This window comes from Hyla sarda, chromosome 3, assembly GCF_029499605.1.
Source record: "Hyla sarda isolate aHylSar1 chromosome 3, aHylSar1.hap1, whole genome shotgun sequence".
Taxonomy (NCBI): Eukaryota; Metazoa; Chordata; class Amphibia; order Anura; family Hylidae; genus Hyla; species Hyla sarda.
In genome coordinates, this window is record NC_079191.1 from 228,473,910 (window position 1) to 228,499,355 (window position 25,446).

Genomic DNA, 25,446 nt, shown 5'->3' on the forward strand with positions numbered 1-25,446 from the left:
TGCAGATGAGTCATCACAGTGAGGGAGAGAGATGGACACACCCCCTCCACAATAAAGAACAAAAAAGGAAATGAGTAACTTATCATTTTTTATGCACTATGAAAGGTATGCTTTAACATTTTATTTTAATAGTTCAGACATTTATGCACATGGAAATACCAAATATGATTATTTATTTCATGTTTTTACATTTTGTTTGGTAAAATGGGGAAATTGGTAATTGATTTTTATTGGAGGAGGGGCTTATTCACTTTTATTAAAATAATGTATTGGTCCCCAAAGGGCGCTATTTATTCAAATCTTTTCATTGCATAGGCATAGCACTGCCAGAAGACAGACCAGAGAGAAAGAGCACAGCAGACGGTCAGAGCAGGTGAGTGGAGTGTGTGTCTGTACACCCCAGAAATACTTCAGATGCAGTGATCAATATTGATCATGGCATTTGAAGGGTTAATGGCAGAAAGCAGTGGGATCACTGATATCTTCCATTATCCAGGAGGGTACCGGCTGCTGATAACAACAGCCAGCTGGTTCCAATCACCATGTTGGGCGATGGGGAACCGCAGGATGTAAAGGTATGATAAGTACCAGAGCACAGCAACGTCCATGTACGTCACGTGTCCCCTATGGGTTAATAGTGTACAAGATTTTTAACATATTTGTACATCTGCTCCTGGTCAATGAAGCACGCTCAGGAGCTGAGCATGCTTCATACCCGGTGGGGCCCAGCTGATATGATAACATTGATCAGTGCTCTGCAATGGTACATCATTGTTCAGTGTATGCATTTAAAAGACTGCATGCAATAGTTCCCTATGGGGACTACAAAAAAGTGCATAAAATGCAAAAAAAGTAAAGTAAAAGTTTGTTTAATGCTATGTTATGACCCCCTATAAAACTTTTTTATTTTTCGACCTATGGAGCTGTGTTAGGGTTTATTTTTTGCACCATGAGCTGTAGTTTTTAATGCTACCACTTTTGCGTATATGTGACTTTTTCATCACTTTTTTTAAATGGGCACTGTCAGAGCCAAAAACTTTTTATATGTCGTTGCTGATGAAAATTAAAGACCTTTTTTGATATGGTTGTTTAAAATGTTGTTGAGTATTTAATAAAGAAAACCGCTCCTGAAAATCACACAATAAGGGGTCCCCATACCTACTGGGACACTAACCAGTCCTGCAGCAGCATCAGGCTTGTCGATGAGTCATGGACAAGAGAAAACTCATGGACAAGGCTGCATGAGCAGACACACCAATCACCTCCCACCACCACAACTAATGAAAAGAGGTATTTTTATAATAAATTTAGTTGATAGAGGCATGATGATGATGATGATAATCATGTAAACAGTCAGGCTTAGGTACTGAGTAACATATATATATATTTTTTTTCTGTGGGACCTGACAGGTATGCTTTAAAGTTTTTTCTGGAAAAGTATCAGCATCATGTTATTTTGATGTTATTTTGGCAAATACTTGTTTTTTCAAGATGATTAATAAAATTTGGAAATTTACAAAAAGACTTTTGGGGGTTCCATGTAGTCTGAAGTTCACGAAGATATGGGGGAATGTTTTTTTCCCAGAAATATATACATTAAGAGGATATGTTAACTGGGAAAAATATGGGATCACTAGGGTAGAACAGTTAGTGAACAATAAGTGTCTCCTTCCTTGGAACTATTTCCAAATCCAATATAGTTTAGATTTGTGGTGTGAATTTGCATATAGGCAGATAAAAAATGCATTTAATGCAGATATAGACAATCCTAGATGGGAAATTGGATATCACGAATTGTTTGACTTTATGATAGACACAAAAATTTGCTCCAGGAGTAAAGTGAGGGAAGATTTATAAGATAATTAAACACAAGGCACAAAAAAATATTAAAATAATTAAATCAAAATGGGAGAAGGAAATAGGAGTGTTGGAGGAAGAGGGGAGGTGGGAAATATTGATAAATCATCTATTAGCACAAATCATAAAATTTTACAAATTAAATTGATTCATAGATTGTGTTATACTCCATATGGATTGTTCAGGATGGGAAAAAGACAGGATGCAAATTGCCCCCAATGTAGTGGGGAAAATGCGGATCTTATACATATGATTTGGGGTTGTAAAGAGGTACAAACACTATGGGAACAGGTTTATATAAAAATCGAGGAAAATCTTGGGATGAAAGTAAAATATAATATGATCACTGTGGTATTGGGGTTGGAAAGTGGGGAAAATTGGGGGAGGGGGGGAAGCGTTATGGCTATAAGGGAGGAAAACATGAAAGTGGAAAAATAAAGAATCCCTGTCTACTTAAAGGGGTACTCCGGTGGAAAACAACATTTTCTAATCAATCCTTGCCAAAAAGTTAAACAGATTTGTAAATGACTTCTATTTAAAAATCTTTACCCTTTCAGTACTTATCAGCTGCTGTATGATCCACAGGAAGTTGAATGGTTCTTTTCTGTCTGACCACAGTGCTCTCTGCTGACACCTCTGTTCATGTCAGAACTGTCCAGAGCAAATCCAGTAACAAATCCCCATAGCAAACCTCTCATGCGCTGGACAGTTCATGACATGAACAGAGGTGTCAGCAGAGAGCACGGTGATCAGAAATAAAAGAACCATTCAACTTTCTGTGGATCATACAGCAGCTGATAAGTACTGAAAGGGTAAAGATTTTTAAATAGAAGTCATTTACAAATCTGTCTAACTTTTTGGCACCAGTTGATTAAAAAAATAATAATAATCAACTGGAGTACCCCTTTAAGGGGTAACCATAAATGATTCCTTACCCTGGAAAAAAAAAAGCTCTGAACCATTGGCCACTAGGAGTCTCAGTTCCCTGCACACTCGTCCACTTCCTGTTAAGGGGAACTCTGTCCCTGGTAGCAGAAAGACTGAGAACACAGGGAATAGAATGTGTGGACTGTGTGCATGCATCCTAAGCCTGTCTGCCTCCTCCAGAGGATCCATGCTATGCCTTAAAGGAATATCAAGGCTTCAGTACATAGCAAGATGTATACCGGCACTGCTACACTATTCGGATCCTTACTGCAATCAGATCTCTGGATCTCTCACACCTGGACATAGTGCCCCTTCGGTAAAGACTTCAGCAGTGCTCACAATATGAGAGTATGGCAATAACTTCATTCAATAGAAAAAAAGATGGAGCACATACCAGAAATTTGAATGCCGTATTTACTTTATTGCTTCATTCGTGGTGAACGGAAAAGGGAAGAGGGGGAGGGTGGGCGACTGCTTCGGAGGAACTTCGGGCAACGGTCTGTATCACGCTGGTCCGCGCTTCATTAGGCCCTTGAAGCGCGGACCAGCGTGATACGGACTGTTGCCCGAAGTTCTTCTGAAGCAGTCGTCCACCCTCCCTCTCTTCCCTTTACCGTTCACCACGAATGAAACAATATAGTGAATACGGCATTCAAATTTATGGTATGTGCTCCATCTTTTTCCTATTGAATGAAGTTAATATCAAGGCTTCTCTCTGATGTCTTACCACCAATACACTTCTGGCAGCTGTCCCGTGTGTAAATACCTGGGTTCTTCCTATGTGCTATCTTCTTAATGTAATCCCCTCTGCCTTTTACTTTAGTCATCATAATTATCAACAGCAATTCGCTGTTTAGACCAGGGCCACTTTTTATGTAGCCCTCTTTCTTGATGTAATCCTGCTGCTGTCGGTTCGGATTCAATGTGGATTATCTTGCAGGTCACCTCTGCAAAAACGATGGAAATCTTTTCCTGACCCAACAGACACAGCCTTAGGGGTTTGAACATTTGGTTTAACATTTACATGTTGCATCATTTCAACTTCTGAAATATGCAGCACACTTGCTGTTGAACAAGGCGGCTCAGTACATCATCTTTTATATATTGATGAAGGAAGCTCTCAGAAAATTCACATGATGCCTATATTACTAGACTCATAAATGGATATGACATTTTTTTACAGCTAATGCTGATGGTTGTCTCTAGACACCATAAGTAACATGGGGTAAAACATTCCAGCATTTAGAGTGTAAATACTTATGCTGCGCCCAAGGGAAAGTCAATAATGAAATAGACTAGCCGTCTGATAAGGCTGTTCCAGGGTAACTAATCAGGAGGTGTCTAATACAAAGATTACGGCTCCTGAATTATAGGAAATTGCCGGTTTATGCTACAAATGAGTCTGTGGAGATGGCAAGAATACATCATCATTATATACACATACAGCCTGGAAGAATCTGGAGACACAAGATGTAATGGGTTCTTTCTCCCCCAAGAACAGGTGCGATTAAACAGCAAGAGTCTGATTTATTGCTCATTAGTGGGGTTTACATAGCATTTCTGTAGCCCATAAATAACAGGAATAGTCAGGACCAGTCTAAAATCGCCATCAATACTGCGGCTTTGTCACAAGGCTAATTAGAAAAGCTAAACAGTCATTTCACAGGACTCTACAGGCCTTGATGTAAATTTTATTTCTAAGAATGAGATATCATAAATACCACCCAAATACCCAAGCAGGAACCAATTCATCTGTGGCTATAGAATTTAATGCACATCACATCCCAGGCACATTTTTTATTAATGTTCATTGTGCAGTGGAGCAGAACATGTTGCTGGTCCATAAATAAATGATAATAGCTATCTAATCATACTAATGTAGTTTTATGCAAAATCTTGTGTGTTGCTTCTCTCTGTGCACCATCACATTTACATTAAGACAGCCTAAAAAGTTTGACCAGCAGTCTTACAGGATGGTACAAATAACATACAGCATTACTGGCAAAATGAGCACTACTTCAGTGTGCCACTGTGACCGGGGAAGGGGGCCCACTTGTCACACATCCTGGATCCCCACGAGAGCACAGCTTTCAACTATGTGCATCTTTAAAGGGGTACTCCGGCGCTTAGACATCTTATCCCCTATCCCGCCGCTGGGGACCCCCGTGATCTTGCACGCAGCACCCTCAGTTAAAATCAGTCCCCGGAGCATGTTCGCTCTGGGTCTGATTACCGGTGTGAGGTGAGATTTCCGAACCCATCGACCACTGTCACGCCCCCTTGCAGTGACGTCACACGGGGGCGGAGGTGTGACGTCACACCCCGCCGGCCCTGTGGTCGCAGGTAATCAGACCCAGAGCGAACATGCTCCGGGGACTGATTTTAACTGGAGTGCTGAGTGCAAGATCACGGGGGTCCCCAGCAGCGGAACCCCTGCGATCAGGCATCTTATCCCCTATCCTTTGGCTACACCACCGAACGTTGCCGGGACTTTGGGTATAGGCACCGTCTGTGTCCCACACTGCCTGCATGGGGGGGGTGTTGGGGTAATCTAAAGGGCCCCAGATGAATGATAGAATGGCGATGATTGTATTCTGAAACTCTGCCACTTTTTCACTTTTCACAATTCACAGTAACCATTTACATGTTAAAAAATCCTTTTTACATTGTCAAAGAAGAATGTATCCTTTGAATACTTTTCCTTGAGCAGCAACTAATAGAAGCTTATCGAGCCCTAGTAGTGTCAGACCTCCGGCATAAACAAGAACCACGAGCGGAACTGGTGAGTAGAAGCCAATGCTGTTTATTTCAACAAAACTTACAGATGTTCCAGCACCTGCATTGGCTCCTATTGCTGTCCAGGCTGTTGTGACTATTGTTAGGCCAATGTTTTACTATAATTACAAACACAACTCTACTATTATACATTGGTACCAGAAAGTAAAAAAAAAAAAAAAATTATTTTCCTTTCAGACCAATTACAGAACCATGGGAAAAATGGGGCGGAGGATTTATTAAGCAGTTTCCAACAGTTTTTTCGAATTATAAATTAGCAAATCATGGGGCATGCCATATTGGCACAAACATTTATGATGCCAGTTGAGAAAGTGTCGGGGGGGGGGGGGGGGGGGGGGGAGATGGGCTAAAACATTTGACACAGCAGGGTCACCCTCACTAAAAGGTAAATAATACAAGTGGCCCTGTTTCTAGTGCTTCTTACCTTGTCATATTGTTGTTAAGGTATTTTCTTCTTAACTGCACTGGAGGGGTCTGCTGTTGTATGTGCAATGCTTTTACCTTTCCGCTCCGGCATTAACCCAGCCCCCTTCGTCCGATAACTCTACAACCCTAAACGGACATGCTAAGGAAGAAGAATGAATATTTATGGAGGAGGGCTGAGTTACTGACCAAAGGGGGCTGGGTTATCGCTGGAATAGGTGGGAAAAAGCATCAGCAGCAGCCCCTCTAATGCAGTGAAGAAAAAATTACTATATTAGCAACAAGATGAATATCTCCTTAATGGCTGCACCAATTTTTACCAAGTAAGAACAGTTAGAAACAAGGTCACCCACAAAATCTACCTGTATTTATTAAAGTTTCCCTTTAATACATTTTTATTTATCAATGTGAGTATCTCTGAATATGTCTAGCCATTCGCTGTACAACTGGAAATCAGAATACGTGTGTCATCTTTGGAGACTACTTTATAATACAGTAAAAAGATAATTTATGGTAGATTATACTATTGTGCATCTTATTTTACCGGTTTCTAATGGAGAGAAAAAGCTAGTAACTTATCTCATGTGACCAAGAAATCTTTATTTAAATACTGTATTTAGCGTGACTGCGATGCTACAAACAACTGGACCTGTCAAGGTACTTAATAAGAATAATTACTTTTACATACCGTAGTTATAGTCATAAATACATTTGATATAACTATTCATGTGCAATAAGGAACTTACTTACAAATATATCCTGTTGTACAAGAATATTAACATATGTACAGTAGATTATTTGCACTTCCAGGTGTGGTGACATATGATCTGACATACTAGTTTTTTATTAGTGTTTTAGCCTTATATGTGTTTCTACTTCCCATTAATGATGAATATAGACTGTACTGCATAGACCACATGCAAATAGAACGAGAGTACAATGAATGCCTTATTTTACTGTTTAGACACTTACCTTGAAATGAAGGTTTGTTCATGCTAGCCATACGAGGGCAATAGTGTTGTCCAGGGAAGCCCTGAATGTGGACCTCCAAAGGTACTGGTCGCACGGATGGACGAAAGTTAAACAGTCCCATCTGAAATAAGTAATTCATTTCTGTTACTTAAACTGTAGTGCATACATTATTCATAAATTCATAAAATAAAAGTAAATTTAGAGAATAATTTCATGGAAGCAGAATTTATGTCAATAGCTCTACACCTTCTCAGGATAACATTTGATTCTGCCATTTCATTCAAACCACAAACCCTGACTTCACCAGCATCACCACCTGCTACTTTCATCTCAAACATTTCTTGAATATGCTCTTTTCTCAACTTTAACTTAAAAAAAATAGTAGTGTATGCATTTATGATCTCCCGCCTGGACTACTGCAATAACCTTATGCAATCATCCCATACTGCACCTCTTCAAATCAAATAAATCCTCAACCCTGATGCCAAATTATCCCACCACTCCTCCTTTCCCCTCTGCTGATCCCTTCACGGACTACCCCCTATCTCTAAATTTAGTTCAAACAATGTCAACAATGACAATACAAGGCTAACCATAACTTGTCCATTCCATACATCTCTGACCTAATATCTTCTACCCCTACCGTCAGGTAATCTCCGAGCGACCACACCCGTTATGCCCCCCTCCTATAGACATGAATAGAGGGGGTGTGACATTAAGAACCAGCATTCTAAACATAAATGTTCAGAACGCCAGGGTGCTGGGTCAGAGATTGCAGGGGTCTCAGTGGCTGGACCCCCCCCAGTGCTCAGAGATCTTATCCCTTATCCATTGGATGTCTAGGGTGGAGTACCCCTTTAAGAGCTTAGCCAGAGTAATCATTTTGTATATAAATAAAATTATTATTATTATTATTACCTCTCTTATCAAGGCCCTTCTCTCCGAATTACTAGCACAGCTCTAGGAAGAGCCCTTGTTGCTCCAAACCTTTTTAATTTGAGAATTATGAAGGCCATTGTGCTCTTGGGAACTTTCAGTGCAGCAGAACTGTCTGCACCAATTTTCAGATCTTTGCGTCCACACAATCCTGTATCTGAGCCCTACAGGCAGTTCTTTCCAGCTTATGGCTTGGTTTTTGCTGTGTTATGCATTGTCAGCTGTGACACCTTACATTGTTTTTCCAAAACATTTCCAATCTATCAGATTTATGTCAAAGATAATCAAGAGTAAAGTGGTTCATGCTAAATTTATTTTTCTTTTTAATAAATTTGCTAACATTTCTAAAATTCTGTTTTCACGTTCTCATTATAGGATATTAACAGCTGATGAATGGGGTAAACTTGATGCACTTACACACCTTGACATAGTATCAAAGTTAGTAATGGTTGTCTAAGATATTTTTTGTCACGCTGAATGCATTTGGGCATTAGGCAGCCCCTTTTTGTCCCAGCGGTTGCACCTCCCCCCAATCCCCCCCCCCCCTCCTTAGCAATCAGACACTTATTCCCTATCCTGTGGACAGAGAATGAGTGTTAAAATGCTGTAAACAGTGAAAAGTATGAGTCTTATGAGATGTATCATAGGGGATAAGTGTCTGATCGTGCGGGGTCCAGCTGCTGGGATCCCCACCGCAATCTTCTTAATGGTGCCCCAGATCTCAGGGTTGGCACTCCCCCTCCATACATCTCTATATAAGTGCCATGAGACCATGGCCCCTTTACACTGCTGATCAGCAATGGTGCCAAGAGTCGATCCCCTTCCACTCTAATATTGATGGCCTATCCTAAGGAAAGGCAATGAATTTTACAGAACAGATAACCCTTTAATTGAAAAGTGCTAAGCATGATGTATTAGGTTTTTGCAACAAATGTCACATACCTGACCAATGCCTAACCAATCTGCAAGATCCCTGGCATTTGCTAGAGCGGTTGACAAACCAACAACACGTACGGTCCTCTCTGTATGTGAGGAAATAAAGTTGGTCCGAGATACAATGACTTCCAGGACTGGTCCTCTCTCATCCCCTAAAAAAATAAAATAAAATGAAACATGACCATATATGCATTACATTACATTACATATGTTATGCCCTGTTCTAAATACAATGTTTAAAGCACAACTTACCAAGCAAATGGATTTCATCAATGATTAGAATGGAAACCTTCTGCACGTAACTCCTGTTTTGCCAACTCCTGCTGACACCGTCCCACTTCTCTGGGGTGGTAACAATTAGGTCAGCTTCTGCTATGGCTCTCATATCAGGAGTGACATCTCCCGTCAACTCCACAACTCTGGAATGAGAAAATATGTGTTTTTAGTTCAATTACAATGACATACTGTGTACAGTTATTATTAAAGGCATCCTCCAAACCACACACATTCCAAGACTGGTGTGTTCAAGGACAGCTTCTCACGTCACTGTGAGCCAGTCTAGTTATGCTTAGGTCACACTGAATCCCACATCATTCCTTACAATGTTTCCAATTAATCCCATGTGCATCTACGGCTCTTGTGTAAACTAGGTTGTGTGTCAATAATCTTCAAATACATCTTAAACAAGCTAATACATATATAGATAGATTTATATATATATACAGTATTTATACTATAGATATATTGAAGCACATATCAAACTGGGTATATAGCTCTTTATAATATGGTGTATACTAGCTATAAACAGCGATGTAACAATAGAAACACACAGGTATAGTCTCCCAAAATACATTTCCATTCTACATGAAATTATTTTGTTCTCCGGTGTGTCAACTAGAAAAGTTCTCACAATCATTACATATAGGGAAGAATAGGTGAATTTTTCCCTAAAGAATACGTGGGAATCATATGACTAGTTATCATCTTGCTTTAAAGGCGTACTCAGGTGGAAAACAGATTTGTAAATGACTTCTATTTAAAAATCTTAACCCTTCCAGTCCTTATCAGCTGCTGTATACTACAGAGGAAGTTGTATGGTTCTTTTCTGTCTGACCACAGTGCTCTCTGCTGACACCTCTGTCCATGTCAGGAACTGTCCGGAGCAGGAGAGGTTTGCTATGGGGATTTACTCCTTCTCTGGACATGTCCTAATATGGACAGAGGTGTCAGCAGAGAGCACTATGGTCAGACAGTGAAAAGAACAATATAGCTTCCTGTGGAGCATACAGCAGCTGATAAGTACTGGAAGGGAAAAGATTTTTAAATAGAAGTAATTTACAAATCTGTTTAACTTTTTGGCACCAGTTGATTAGAATTTTTTGTTTCCCCACCGGAGTACACCTTACAAGGAAACATGTAAACAGATTTGACCCCAATAAACCATTCCCAAAACTCCAGCATTATATATACTACTTATTCCTCAAGTGTCTGCTGGGTATATCTGGTCTGCTCAAGTATTCAGCTTAACCAGCCCAAGTATCAGTGTCTGACATGGATGACACCGTCTACATCAGTGTTTCCCAAATGGGGTGCCTCCAGATATTGCAAAACTACAACTCCCAGCATGCTGTCCACATGTGCATGTGCTTCTCCTGGCTACATCTACAGATCGGTGGGGGCCATCAGCTTCTGCACAGTGGCACTCTAGGCTATCCAGTTGTGCTGGAAACTGCAGCTCACTTTATACACTTGAATGGACTATGCTGAAGTTCCCTGCACAGCCAAGGGGCAAAGGGCTGTTGTGTCGGGAAATAATGCTGCATTCCCTTATTTCTCAAAATTGTTGGGGACCTCAAAGATTGGAACTTTATCCTAGCCGTTAGCCATCATGTTATGAGATGGGATTAGCCCTTTAAGCCCAGAATTAGTAGGGATCTGGGGTAGAAAACTACGTTACTGGTCAATATATCCCCACCTAAATATATATATACGGCTCCGCACTTCATGTTATGTAACATGCTGCCTACAGATCGGATGTTTTTGTTGTGGTTTTAACATCACATTTTGGTTTATTAAAGTTACCCTACATTTAAGCACAGAAGTGTGTTATGTACAGTGGGGCAAAAAAGTATTTAGTCAGCCACCAATTGTGCAAGTTCTCCCACTTAAAAAGATGAGAGGCCTGTAATTTTCATTATAGGTATACCTCAATTATGAGAGACATAATAAGAAAAAAATATCCATAAAATCACATTGTCTGATTTTTAAAGAATTTATTTGCAAATTATGGTGGAAAATAAAAAATTGGTCAATAACAAAAGTTCATCTCAATACATTGTTATATACCCTTTGTTGACAATGACAGAGGTCAACTGTTTTCTGTAAGTCTTCACAAGGTTTTCACACATTGTTGCTGGTATTTAGGCCCATTCCTCCATGCAGATCTCCTCTAGAGAAGTGATATTTTGGGGTTGTCACTGGGCAACACAGACTTTAAACTCCATCCAAAGGTTTTCTATGGGGTTGTGATCTGGAAACTGGCTAGGCCACTGAAGGACCTTGAAATGCTTCTCACAAAGCCACTCCTTCGTTGTCTGTGTGGTGTGTTCGGGATCATTGTCATGCTGAAAGATCCAGCAACGTTTTATATTCAATGTCCTTGCTGATTGAATGAGGTTTTCACTCAAGATCTCACAATATATGGTCTCATTCATTATTTCCTTTACACGGATCAGTCCTCCTGGTCCTTTAGCAGAAAAACAGCCCCAAAGCATGATGTTTCCACCCCCAAGCTTCACACTAGGTATGGTGTTCTTTGGATGCAACTCAGCATTCTTTCTCCTCCAAACACGATGAGTTGAGTTTTCACCAAAAAGTTCTACTTTGGTTTTGTCTGACCATATGACATTCTCCCAATCTTCTTCTGGATCATCCAAATGCTCTCTAGTAAACTTCAGACAGGCCGTACATGTACTGACTTAAGCAGGACATGTCTGGCACTGCATGATTTGAATGCCTGGTGGTGTAGTGTGTTACTGATGGTAGCCTTTGTTACTTTGGTCCCAGCTCTCTGCAGGTCATTCCCTAGGTCCCCCCCATGTGGTTCTGGGATTTTTGCTCACTGTTCTTGTGATCATTTTGACATCACGAGGTGAGATCTTGCATGGAGCCCCAGATGGAGGGAGATTATCAGTGGTCTTGTATGTCTTCCATTTTCTAATAATTGCTCCAACAGTTCATTTCTTCACACCAAGCTGCTTGCCTATTGCAGATTCAGTCTTCCCAGCCTGGTGCAGGTCTACAATTTTGTTTCTGGTGTCCTTCAACACCTGGTGTCCTTCGACTGATTCTTTAAACATCAGAAAATATGATTTTATGGATTTTTTTTTCTCATTATGTCTCACATAGTTGATGTATACCTATGATGAAAATTACAGGCCTCTCTCATTTTTAGGTGGGAGAACTTACACAATTGGTGGCTGACTAAATACTTTTTTGCCCCACTGTATCTGAATGAATTGAAACTTTAGACAAAAACCCTAAACTTCTCATGCACGCTGGGAGAGATTTATCAATTCCAGACCACAACAGAAACAGATGCTGAATGATCTATCTTTGTCTGTATATGAGTGTCAGAAATCTTTCATAACTGAGTTGTGCTCGGAGCGACTGAAGCTCCACCCACTTTCTTGACACATTTATATGTTATGGAAAAAGTGAAGCACAGGCTCTATTAATATGACATTCACATGTTAATAAATCCTGCACTTTTCCACCACACATTTGAATGTACTGTATTAAAACAATGCAGCTGTTGGAGAATATGTTTTCCCCTTAAAGGGGTACTCCGCCCCTAGACATCTTATCCCCTATCCAAAGGATACGGGATAAGATGTCAGATCGCCGGGGTCCCGCTGCTGGGGACCCCGAGGATCGCTGCTGCAGCACCCCGCTATCATTACTGCGCAGAGCGAGATCGCTCTGCACGTAATGACGGGCAATACAGGGGCCGGAGCATCGTTACGTCACGGCTCCGCCCCTCGTGACGTCACGGCCCGCCCCGTCAATACAAGTCTATGGGAGGGGGCGTGGTGATCGCCACGCCCCCTGCCATAGACTTGCATTAAGGGGACGGGCTTTGATGTCATGAGGGGCGGAGCCATGACGTCACGCTGCTCCGGCCCCTGTGTCGCCCGTCATTACGCACAGAGCGAACTCGCTCTGCGCAGTAATGATAGCGGGGTGCCGCAGCGGGGATCCACCGGGGTCCCCAGCAGCGGGACGGCAGCGATCTAACATCTTATCCCCTATCCTTTGGATAGGGGATAAGATGCCAGGGGCGGAGTACCCCTTTAAAGTTAAAGCCATTTTTGGGGTAAAGGGCCAGACACATTTTCCATTATTTTACATCTTGGTATTACTGTACGTAAAACATTTATTTTTATACTGACAAATCACTGTTTCTTGCAGGATATGTACTTTAATATTTTTAAAATCTTGACTGACAGTGCAAACAAGGTGACCTTGGTGAAAGTGTACCAACATCTGCCTATGACATACGCTTTAAGTTAAAGAACAGGAGACTAGGTAAAATTAGACTGTGTGAAGATTCTTACTTTTTGCCAAGTTTTTCTTCAATCCTTACTTTCCAGTCCTCCATTCTTTCACGGACTAGAGCCTTCAGTGGAGCTATATAGACTGCCTAGAAACACAAGACGAATAAAAAAAGCTTATATTTAGTGCTGAACAGTATGGTCTATATGTATTAGATCATTATACTGCAACATTATATTGTTCCATTTTTGTTCTAAAGCTCCACCATGCTCTTCAACACTGTCTCATAACACATAATTGGGTATACAGGCAAACCATCTCTTTCAGGGACAATGAGGAAAGTACAAGTTACTACATACTACATATTTGTATGTGAATCCATGGAGAAGCATCTTTCACAAATCATTGTAATGGAGCACTTACCGTGCCTGTTTGCAAGCCCTCTGAGAGCTGCCGCCCTCTGAGAGCGCCCCCTACAGTACAGGGAGGAACTACAAGTTCTGTACTACTCCTTACCTGTGCCAGGGTTAGCTGCTCCTTTGGACACCAAGTAAGGGCGTCTCCATTTTTGGGACACTGAGGGAGATTTATCAAAACCTGTCGAGAGGAAAAGTTTCTGAGTTGCCCATAGCAACCAATCAGATTGCTTCCTTCATTTTTGAAAGAAGCGATCTGATTGGTTGCTATGGGCAACTCAGAAACTTTTCCTCTCGACAGGTCTTGATAAATCTCCCTCACTGTATGTACTGTATAGGACCCTGAAGAAGCTCCTGTCCTCTACATACGCCATTGTTTCCCAACCAGGGTGTCTCCAGCTGTTGCACAACTACAACCTCCTGCATGCCCGGACAGCCAACGGCTGTCAGGGCATATTGGGAGTTGTAGTTTTGCAATACCTGGAGGCACCCTGGTTGGGAAACACTGACATAGACAGTGATTTACAGCTCCCAGCAGATCTTTCTTACTTTTATATGTAAGGATTTGCTTTATCTATATTAGTTATCTATTTATTTATCTTTAATCCTCACTTTTTCTTTTTTTCGGATGACATTTTGGTGGCTTCAGAACCAATTACCAGGTTTCCATAGAATTCTGGTCTCAACATACAATGGTTTCAACATACAAAGGTCGTCCCGGAACCAATTACTATTGTAACTTGAGGGACCACTGTATTTATATATATATATATATATATATATATATATATATATATATATATATATATTTGCTTAAAAACCAATTAATATTGTAACTTGAGGGACCACTGTATTTATATATATACATATATATATATATATATATATATATATATATATGCTTAAAAACCAATTAATATTGTAACTTGAGGGACCACTGTATTTATATATATATATATATATATATATATATATATATATATATATATATTGCTTAAAAACCAATTAATATTGTAACTTGAGGGACCACTGTATTAGTAAAAGGTACTAATGTACTTTCCCTCTGAACACTGCATGGATGTCCCTACAGAACACTCTATGGCATGGTCGTAGCACCTTCACATCCTTGTACGTTACAACACGACGCTCGCCCTCTTGTCTGTCTCTTCATCAGCCAGGTTGAAGGAGGAGGCTGGCTAAGCTAAAGAACTAAGCCAGACAGCTAGCTTCCTCCAAGAATTTCACCAACCCTACCCCAGTCATAACAAATGCATAAGGGGAGTCTGGAAATTGGACATTGGTGAAGTATTCAAAATAAAAGTAAACTTTTTAGTTTTATTAAATTACTTTAGAGCAACAGCAAAATGACTGTTTATGCCTCCGGAAAACCTTGATACTTTTTAATCTTATAAGTAACAGAAAATATCTTATTGATAAAACAGAGTCTCACTCTATACATCCATACCTTGGATGTTGGGTACTTGTTAAAGACTCTGAAGATGGCCAACTCCGCAGCTACAGTCTTTCCAGACCCTGTTGGAGCCCCGAGGAGAACATTTGTGTCGGTATGATAAAGAGTATGAAAGATCTGAGTCTGAACTGGGTTGAAATGAGTAAACTTGTAAAGGGCTTCATATTCTCTATGTCCCAAGGCATTGACTGGCAAAGGCTGCAAATCCAGCAATTCTGAAACACATCAGTAAATCATTAAAGAGAGGATCAATTTACCCACCATAAGAAACAATAAATAGTCTGGAAAAAACTAATAATTTGACAATACCTATAATAATAGGATGAAACAAGATGCAACATCCAAAATACATTTAAACACACCAGTAGAGTTGCGAACACTTCATGTCCAATAAATTCATGAGCTGGTCATAATTCTGCTTTGCTATTAACATCAGATTCCAGGTCCCTTAGATACAGCCCGGGGTGAACTTTATCATTTAATTGTAAATGCATTGTCTATTGTTAAATGGGAGTGTAGGAGGGCTGACTTGTATTCCCAGCATCTACTGGGTAGTGTAAATGGTTCATGGTGAGAGATTTTGTTGTGTAAATCAAAGACCATGTTAATACTAACCAAGACTTTACTGGAGTTCATGAAGAGTAACTGGTCTAACACAAAAAATGAAAATAGAACAAACAACGACTGCAGAATATTAGATTGTCCTTGCATCAGGGATGTGGAATTTCTATCGCCCGATGCCCGGGACTAGCAGTTTTGGGCGCCGGGCAGGTGAATTTGTCCGGCCCTTAGCCCGGCTTCGGGCAAGCAGGGCCGGACCTGACAAGTGCGGTGGATCTGCAGTCTGTATGGAGCGGGCTCCCGACTCCTGCCCGCTCCATACTCTGCAGCCTGTGTCCTCTGAAGCAGAGCAGGGGAGATGAGAAGCTGTGTATGTGTCTTCTCTCCCCTGCTCTGCAGACGTGCAGGGGGAGATGAGGGGGCGTGGCTTATTTCTCCCCGTGCAGACCTGCGTCCTCTGCCTTCACTCCCCGCATGTCTGCACGGGGAGACTGTATGCGGCGCTCACAGGGGAGTATGGAGCGGGCTCGGGATTCCTGCTCGCTCCGTACTCTGCAGCCCCCGGCTGTTCTCAGTAGCCGGGGGCCGCCGCTAATAGCCAGCATGCAGCGATCGCCGCAGCTGGCTATTAACCCTTTAGATCGCCGCTGTCAAAGCTGACAGCGGCGTCTAAAGGGAGATGTAAATGCTCCCTGGTGGGCTAGTGGGGTGGATCGCCCCCCCGCAGCGCGATCGCAGGGGGGCGATCCACTATAGAGGTAGCCGGAGGACTTACCTCTGCTTCCTCCTGTCCCGCTCTGTCATTGATAGATCCTGGCTGGACCAGGCTCTATCAATGGATCACAGAGCACACACATTAATAGAGTTCAATAGAACTCTATTCATCTGTCTGAGGAATCTAATGATTCCTCATAAGTCTAATAAAGTGTAAAAAAAAAAAAAAATAATAATAAACACAAGTTTTAATAAAAGTTTGAAAGACACATATTAACCCAGTGGTCTTCAAACTGTGCCCCTCCAGATGTTACAAAACTACAATTCCCAGCATGCCAGGACAGCCGTTGGCTACACGGACATGCTGGGAGTTGTAGTTTTGCAACATCTGGAGGGCCACAGTTTGAAGACCGCTGCATTAACCCCTTCCATGTTAAAAGTTCAAATCACCCCCTTTTCCTATATAAAAACATGCAAACATAATAAAAATAAACATATTTGGTATCGCTTCGTGCGTAATTGTAAACCTATTAAAATATAACATTATGTATCCCGTATGGTAAATGTAAAAAAATACCAAACCACAGATTTGAAATTTTTATAATATCCCAGAAAAAAAAAGTTAAAAAGCGATTAAAAAGTTAAAAAGCGATTAAAAAGTCAGATCAATACCAAAATGGTACCAATACAAAAAACAGATTATGGCGCATAAAATGAGCCCTCATACAGCCTGGTATGCGGAAAAAAATAAAGCTGTAGGGGTTAAAAAATGGCAATTAAAAAATTTTTGAAAAAGTCCAGAATTAGTAAAACATGACGTAAACGATACAAATCTGGTATCGCTGTAATCAGGCGCCTAAAGTATAAAACTAACATGTTACCTCAACCACAAGGTAAATGGCGCAGAAAAGAAAACCAACAAATCTGCTAAATTATCTTTTACTATTTCAATTTCACTTCCCTTAATATATATTTATATCTTTTTTTGGTTCGGAGAATGTTATTGAAAAATGAAAAGGTGTCATTATAGTAGGTATTTATGGCTATTATAGGGCGAGGAGGAAAAAACGAGAGCGTAAAAGCGAAAATTGGCCCAGACAAGTGGATCGTCATGAGGGACAAGTAGATTTTGCTCCATTTTAGTCCCGTGGACAAGTAGTTTTTTATAAAATTTCCACACCCCTGTTGCATGCATACCATGCTAAACGTGTGCAATACATTCTTACCTGTGTGTGGTGGATGCCTCTCTGGCAAAATGAGATGTTGGAAATTTATTATACACACGGCTTCAGCTCCCAGCCATCGATCAGAAACAGCTCTGATGTAGTATTGAGAGGGTAATGGTTCAAAGATGGGTATTGTGAACACCAGAAATTGCTGTTCTTTTGTGACGACCTGTTGGAAGGAAACCAACCTTAACAAAGGAAAAGTGAACAGCGCTAAGTATTTAAAGCTGACTAAGGCTGGGTCCACACTACGTTTTCTCCCATACGGGAGCGCATACGGCAGGGGGGAGCTAAAACCTCGCGCTCCCGTATGTGACCGTATGCGCTCCCGTATGCCATTCACTTCAATGAGCCGACCGGAGTGAAACGTTCGGTCCGGTCGGCTCATTTTTGCGCCGTATGCGCTTTTACAACCGGACCTAAAACCGTGGTTGACCACGGTTTTAGGTCCGGTTGTAAAAGCGCATACGGCGCAAAAATGAGCCGACCGGACCGAACGTTTCACTCCGGTCGGCTCATTGAAGTGAATGGCATACGGGAGCGCATACGGTCACATACGGGAGCGCGAGGTTTTAGCTCCCTCCTGCCGTATGCGCTCCCGTATGGGACAAAACGTAGTGTGAACCCAGCCTAAGGCTGGGTTCACATCACGTTTTTGTCATACTGTTTTCAATCCGTTTTTCTAAAGAAAACTGTATGGCAAAAAAACGGATGGAACAGTATGGGGAAAAAGTAAACCGTATGCGTTTTTAAACAGTATACTGTTTTTAAAAGTGCATACAGTTCCGTCAGTTTTTATAGAAAAAAAAAAACATAAGTTTTTTAAAAATGTGTTCATTTTTAATGGGAGTGGTCTTGGGTGGGGACTTTAGGATGAAAATGCGCATGTGCAAAGTAAAAACCGTATACGTTTTCCCGCATGGAACCGTATACATGTGCGTTTCCCATTGATGTCCATGTTAAAAAAAAAAGTATGCGGTTGCAGTATGGTTTTGAAACATGGATATCAATGGGAAACGCACATGTATACGGTTCCATATGGGAAAACGTATACGGTTTTTACTTTGCACATGCGCATTTGCATCCTAAAGTCCCCACCCAACACCCCTCCCATTAAAAATGGACACATTTTTCAAAAAACTTATGTTTTTTTTTTTCTATAAAAACTGACGGAACTGTATGCACTTTTACAAACAGTATACTGTTTAAAAACGTATACGGTTTTCTTTTTCCCATACGTTTTTCTTTAGAAAAACTGATTGAAAACAGTATGACAAAAACTTGATGTGAACCCAGCCTAACATGACTGTACCTTCTGCTTTTCTTTCCTCCAGGAGATGTATGAATAATTTGACTACTGGACATTCACATTTAGTCTGTCAAGGAAGACTTGTCCCTACACAGTCTGATACTGTTCAGTCAGGGCTGAGATTGCCATATTGGTTCAAGACAAATCCTACTGGTAATGGCAATGTCCAGTTGTCAATTTATTCATGTATTTCTAGAAAGAACACCAGCAAAAAATAGCACAATGCAGGGTTCTAGGAAAAGGTACTCTAGAATAACTGAAAGAAAGCGGACAGATTCTCTCTACAAAAAACTATTCTTTTTTCTCTAGTTTAAAATATATGTAAGGAGTTCTTCTTGAAACACCTGGTGCAAAAATAATCTTATACAAAGTGCTATATCTATTAGGAAGGCACTATACCTGTTTCTTTTGCAGCAGAAAGTATTCTGAATGATAAATATGGTCATTTGTGGGATCTTCAACCCAAATCCACCAAGGTTCTCCAACAGTTCCATGCACCTAGGGGACAAAACATACAGATAAAAGAATATAGGCTAGAATATATGGAAAGTCCAGCTCACCCACTTGCTCCTGTGCTCGGATCTGCACCCAGGCTCCGTGTGTCCAATGGCAGAAGAAAAAACGAAGTGATCCAGCACTTGGAAAACAGCAGACTTTATTGTACAAATCCTCTAAAATAGTACAAGACTGTGGCACTTCACATGTTCTGAGAGAGCTTGACGCGTTTCGAGCGCATGCGCTCAAAACGCGTCAAGATCTCTCAGAACATGTGACGTGCCACAGTCTTGTACTATTTTAGAGGATTTGTACAATAAAGTCTGCTGTTTTCCAAGTGCTGGACCACTTTGTTTTTTCTTCTGCCAAAAGAATATAGGCTGCCCAAAGAATCCTGTATCCTGTTTACTGATCCACATATACACTAATGGCTTTCAGATGAGAATACAGAATATCAATTGCTGTACAAATATATATATATATATATATATATATATATATATATTTATATATATATATTTGTACAGCAATTGATATTCTGTATTCTCATCTGAAAACCATTAGTGTATATATATATATATATCGCTGTCCATGCGTGTATGCAATTATCAGTGTGCGGTCAGGGTACATGTTAATAATTTTTTTTAAATGCATTACTTTATTTTATTTATTTTTTACCCCATGGAGTACTGTAAAAATCACTTGAATGTTAAGACTTTTCAAAAGACATGCCTTTATATGGTTAAACTCATCATTTGCTTATTTTAAAGAAACGTGTACTCAGCGTAAACCCTTACATGAGGATTTCCAACACAGAGGATGATGGGATACTAGTTGGAGATGCCAAGGCTGGGACCTGCAGTGAGAATAAAGGTTGTGCAATGCTGGTTTAGCACTGTGGCCTCTGGCACAACAGTGTTCTCACCAAAAACATGGCCTCTATTTCTCTCTATTTTGCTAAGCCATCATCTGATATATATATATATATCAATGTTTCCCCCTTTCTATACTATAGACTCATTCTAAGGCCAGTATTTCATAGAAACATAGATTGTCCACAGGAAGAGACAACCTAGTCCATCAAATTTGCCTTTATATTATTTATTTTGTATTTTTATTCAAAATATACATGTTTATTCCAGGCAGGTTTAAATATACCGTACTTACAGTGGATTTTTGAACCACATCTGCTGGGAGTTTGTTGGACACATCTACTACTCTTTCATTATAATATTACTTTCTGACTTCGCTCCAGATCTTCCCCCATTTCTTAGTAATGCTATATTTCATAGAGCTTGCAAAAAAGTCATACTGGACCCTTTTTTTTGGACATTTCATCACAACCAGCTGTAAGATATATTTGTCACACTGTGGTGTATTTTACATGTCACTTTAAATCTGCAGATTTTCTGACATCTCAGATGAAGCAAAGAAAAACTGTGCCACATAGAGATAAAATTAAATCTCTAATGTTTCTTAGAAACACCATGGTACGCTTGTTTCCTTAAAACTAGATGGGATAAATAAATGTACAAGCAGGTTCGGTCAGGAAAAATATTAGATTAATTGCAAGCTAGATGCTATCCAACAACAATTCATTTCCCTCATTTATTGTGTCGCCTGAGTGGTGCACTGTATTATGAGATAAATGAAGATTACTTCATAAAACTTAAATCAACATTTATAGTATTTCTCACTCAACAGTGACACCGAGGTAACTAATGTACTATGCAAGCATAAATCTCCAAATGTAATATGGAAAATAGATTCAAATAAATTCCGCACTAGCTTTGGGACTTAACCGTAAGCTTATCACAGTAACTTTTTTAAATTAACTTTCAAAGAAAAGCGAATCTGGCTGGATTGTCCAAGAGATGTAAAAACCAGACAGGATAATGAACACGTAACACATAAAGGCTGCATTGGAGATAAAGAGCTACAGGGTGTTGACCTTGTGAACTGTTTGGGTCACCACATACTGGGTGACCGAGTGCCTCTCACCGTGTTCAGTCTATGTTTTACAAAAGATTGGCAAGTCAGTAAGCTGACCTAAAGGTTAAATCCAACAGCAGGCATTAATGAGCTTTGTACTAGCGCCGAACATGACAAAACTGTAACCACCTCCTCACATGGGCAGACATTAGCTTCCCTTTGTTTCCTTTTTCCGCCTTGTTATTTTTCTATCATGTTCCAATAATGAATTAAACATCTGTTTAGCCGAATTACATAATGAATTTAAAGCCGTGAAACTGTTATAGGCATTGTGACTAATCATTTCAAGCTAGTCAGATTCTAAGCTATACAGATCTACATAGCTATATTCCACCAGCAGTGCTCTAAAAAATAATATATATATATATATATATATATATATATGTGTGTGTGTGTGTTTTTATTTTTCTCATCAGCTTGTCATGCTGTGTAGAACAATTTGTTTTTATTTTTTATTAAAAAGTTAATTAGGAATTTTGTAGGAAACAATGGGTAATAGTGTACCTAGATATATAATATATATATATATATATATATATATATATATATATATATATATATATATAGTGTTAAAGGCATCCTACAAGTTTCTGGCCTCTGTTCGTCATATACATTAAATACGGTAAAGTTTGTGACTAAAGAGCAAATTTCTGAAAAATTTTATTCGGCCAATTCGCCAAATTTTTCAAAAGAAATTGGGCGAATTTTTATTAGTAATGTATTAATAATGTGTTTAATAAAGTGTGTGTGTTTAACTTTTTCTTCTCTATTTACTTTTTAGGTAGTACTACTACTCCCAGCATGGAACAGACTGTTCCATTATAGGAGTAGTTGTACCTGTGCTAATAGACAGATAGCCCCGGATATAGATGCGGACAGCTTTCTCGCATCTAGATAGAACGATCACATTGGTTGTCAGGAGTGATACCTGCTGTGATCCGTCCTTAACTGCAGGTACTACTTCTCCTAACATGGACCACACTCTGCTCCATGCTGGGAGCTGTAGTACCTGCATTAATAGACAGATCGCAGCGAGTGTCACTTCTGACACCCGATGCAATCGTCCAGTATAATGTATAGATGCAGGAAGTCGGCCGCTCTTCTCTGGTCCCACTGTAGAATGAGTATATGACATATATATACCTATTATTCATATTTCCCGCAGAGAGCTGTGAGTGGCTGGAACCATCTGTCCAATCACAGCTCTTTGCGGGAAATATGAATAAGTGATGTGAATTCTATTCACATCACTGGCCGGCCAGAGTATAGTGCAGAGATGCGAGTGAAGGAAAAAGCCGCTTCATCTCTGCAATAGATAGGACAACCGTATCAGGTGTCAGGAGTGATACCTGCTGTGATCTGTCTATTAGTGCAGGTACTACAGCTCCAATCATGGAACAGCCTGTTCCATGCTGGGAGTAGTAGTACTACCTAAAAAATTTAAAAAATAGAGAAAAAAAAAAGTGAAACATACACACACTTTAAACACAACATTAAAATACATTACTAATAAAAAAAGAAATAAATAATTATAAAAAAAATTAAATTATTTTTACATTTAAATTGCCACGTTCTACATTTTTATTATTGTCGGCTACATTTTTAGGTCCCTGCCCACCCACATAAATTAATCCCTGTTTAAAAATTAACGTAAACATTTATTTTTGTCTTTCAATTTTCAGGAGCAAGCAGGGACCAGAAAATTCAGCACTCAATATTAAAAATTGGGCTAAAAAAGTAAAGTGAAAATAAAAAAATTATGAAAAATGCACTACTCATTCATTTTTAATATTGAGCGCTGAATTTTCTGGTCCCTGCCCAGAGACCTAAAAATTTAACAGACAATAATAAAAATGTAGTGTGTTTGTGTTTTTCACTTTTTTTCTTCTTTTTAAAATATTTTTTTTAAGGTAGTACTACTACTCCCAGCATGGAACACACTGTCCCATGATGGGAGTAGTAGTCCCTGTACCAATAGACATATTTCCCCGGGTGTCACTTCTGACACCCGATGTGATCATCCATAATTTAGCAGAGATGCAGAGTGGCTCTATACAGCGCTCGCATCTGCACTATACTCCGGCTGGCCAGTGATGTGAATAGAAATTCACCTCACTCATTCATACTTTCCTCCCCCAGATTGGGGATTGGCCAGATGGTGGCAGCCAATCCCCGCTCTCAGTGGTGAGTGGCTGGCCGAAGTACAGAGCAGAGATGCGAGTGCAGGAGAAAGCCGCTACGCATCTAAGGGATGATTACAGGATGTCATCTGTCCTTAACTGCAGGTACTACTGCTCCCAACATGGAGCACACTCTGCTCAATGCTGGGAGCTGTGGTACCTGCATTAATAGAGAGATTGCAGCAAGTGTCACTTCTGACACCAGTTGTGATCCTCCAGTATAATGTATAGATGTGGGCGGCCGCTCTTCTATGGTCCCCTGCACTGACATATATATACACACCTATTCATATTTCTCACAGACAGTTGTGATTGGCTGGAACCATCTGGCCAATCACAGCTCTCTGCAGGAAATATGAATAGGTGTATATATACAGAAGTGCAGGGGACCATAGAAGAATGGCCGGATCTATAAATTATACAGGTGGATCGCAACGGACCCAGGGCGATCTGTCAATTAGTACAGGTACTATTACTCCCATCATGGAACAGTGTGTTCCATGCTAGGAGTAGTAGTACTACCTAAAAAACACACACACACTACATTTTTATTATTGAAAAACAAAATGGATGGGAGCTCTACATAAAACAAAAGACCTAAGCCGCAGATACTGAGATACACATAACCCAATGTGCCAACAAAAAACAAAAAAACTGCAAGGAAAAAGCAAAAATACTCTGACAGTCCTACTAGGCGAAGGATAAATAGAAGGAATAAGGAGAGAATAAAAGGAAGAATATAAGAACAGTGTCCAATAGATACGTTAACATTTATTACACCATAATGTCTTCTGCAGGGCCCTTGCATCAGACGAATCACAGGTTAAGATATTATAAAAATAAAATTAAAATAATATGTTATGCACCACTTATAAATAATGCGATAGTCATATGATGGTTATTCCCCTATAGGTAAGTTTGTTTCACTAGGAGTATCAGATAACAGTCTCTGAGCTGTAACTGGTGTGATGTAGTAATAGGATGGTAAGGTAATGTCCTCTGTAATATAGTGGCAAGATATAGATAGAGTAGTAAGTTTTTCAACAATGTAACAGCGTTGGCAAGCTGTTTCTTATAGTGGTGGCTCGGGCAGCGCAATGCCGTAATGTGGACAATAGATAAGGCTGGTAGGTGTTCAATGAGAGCGCTCGGCAGCACTGTAGTATCCTTATTTGCAACCCACTCTACCCTGTTAGCACAGGGCTATTGTGTTGGTGTCTTTGAGTGGGGTGAGGATTAAGGCTGAGAGTCAAACAGGTGAGCTCTGCTTATAATAATGCATTGGTCCTAGTGTGCTTATTCCCCCTCCCGCTGCCTGCTCCTCATCTTCTTGGAGCAGGGCAGCAGTGGGACATGTCGGGAACCGGTGGCGGTGAATGAATAAATGAAGCCGACATGTCCCATATGTAGGCTTCATTAATTCACCGCCGCCCGACATGTCCCCGCTGCTGCCCTGCTCCTAGCGCAATCAGCGCACTGCCGGGACATGTCTATTTTCTGCTGCTCATCACTTTCGGGTACAGAAATGAGAAGCAGAGAATAGACATATTCCGGTGGTGCGCTGATTGCGCTAGGAGCAGGACAGCAGCTGGTACATGTCGTCGGCAAATGAGTGAATGAAGCCTACATACGGGACATGACGGCTTCATTCATTCACCGCCACCGGTTCCTGACATGTCCT

General features: G+C 40.3%; 1 protein-coding gene across 6 annotated transcripts in view; it reads right to left on the reverse strand.

The window, feature by feature from the left end:
- ASCC3 (activating signal cointegrator 1 complex subunit 3) overlaps positions 1–25,446 on the reverse strand; it is a 764,501-nt gene that overhangs the window by 147,940 nt on the left and 591,115 nt on the right. For all 6 annotated transcript variants that reach the window (XM_056566195.1, XM_056566194.1, XM_056566190.1 and 3 more), the window contains 7 exons: positions 19,498–19,596; positions 17,790–17,958; positions 15,283–15,503; positions 13,464–13,549; positions 9,100–9,266; positions 8,854–8,999; positions 6,976–7,096 (listed from right to left, as the gene is read on the reverse strand). In XM_056566195.1, coding sequence (XP_056422170.1) covers positions 6,976–7,096; positions 8,854–8,999; positions 9,100–9,266; positions 13,464–13,549; positions 15,283–15,503; positions 17,790–17,958; positions 19,498–19,596 — 1,009 coding nt within the window. The remainder of the gene's footprint in view (positions 1–6,975; positions 7,097–8,853; positions 9,000–9,099; positions 9,267–13,463; positions 13,550–15,282; positions 15,504–17,789; positions 17,959–19,497; positions 19,597–25,446) is intronic.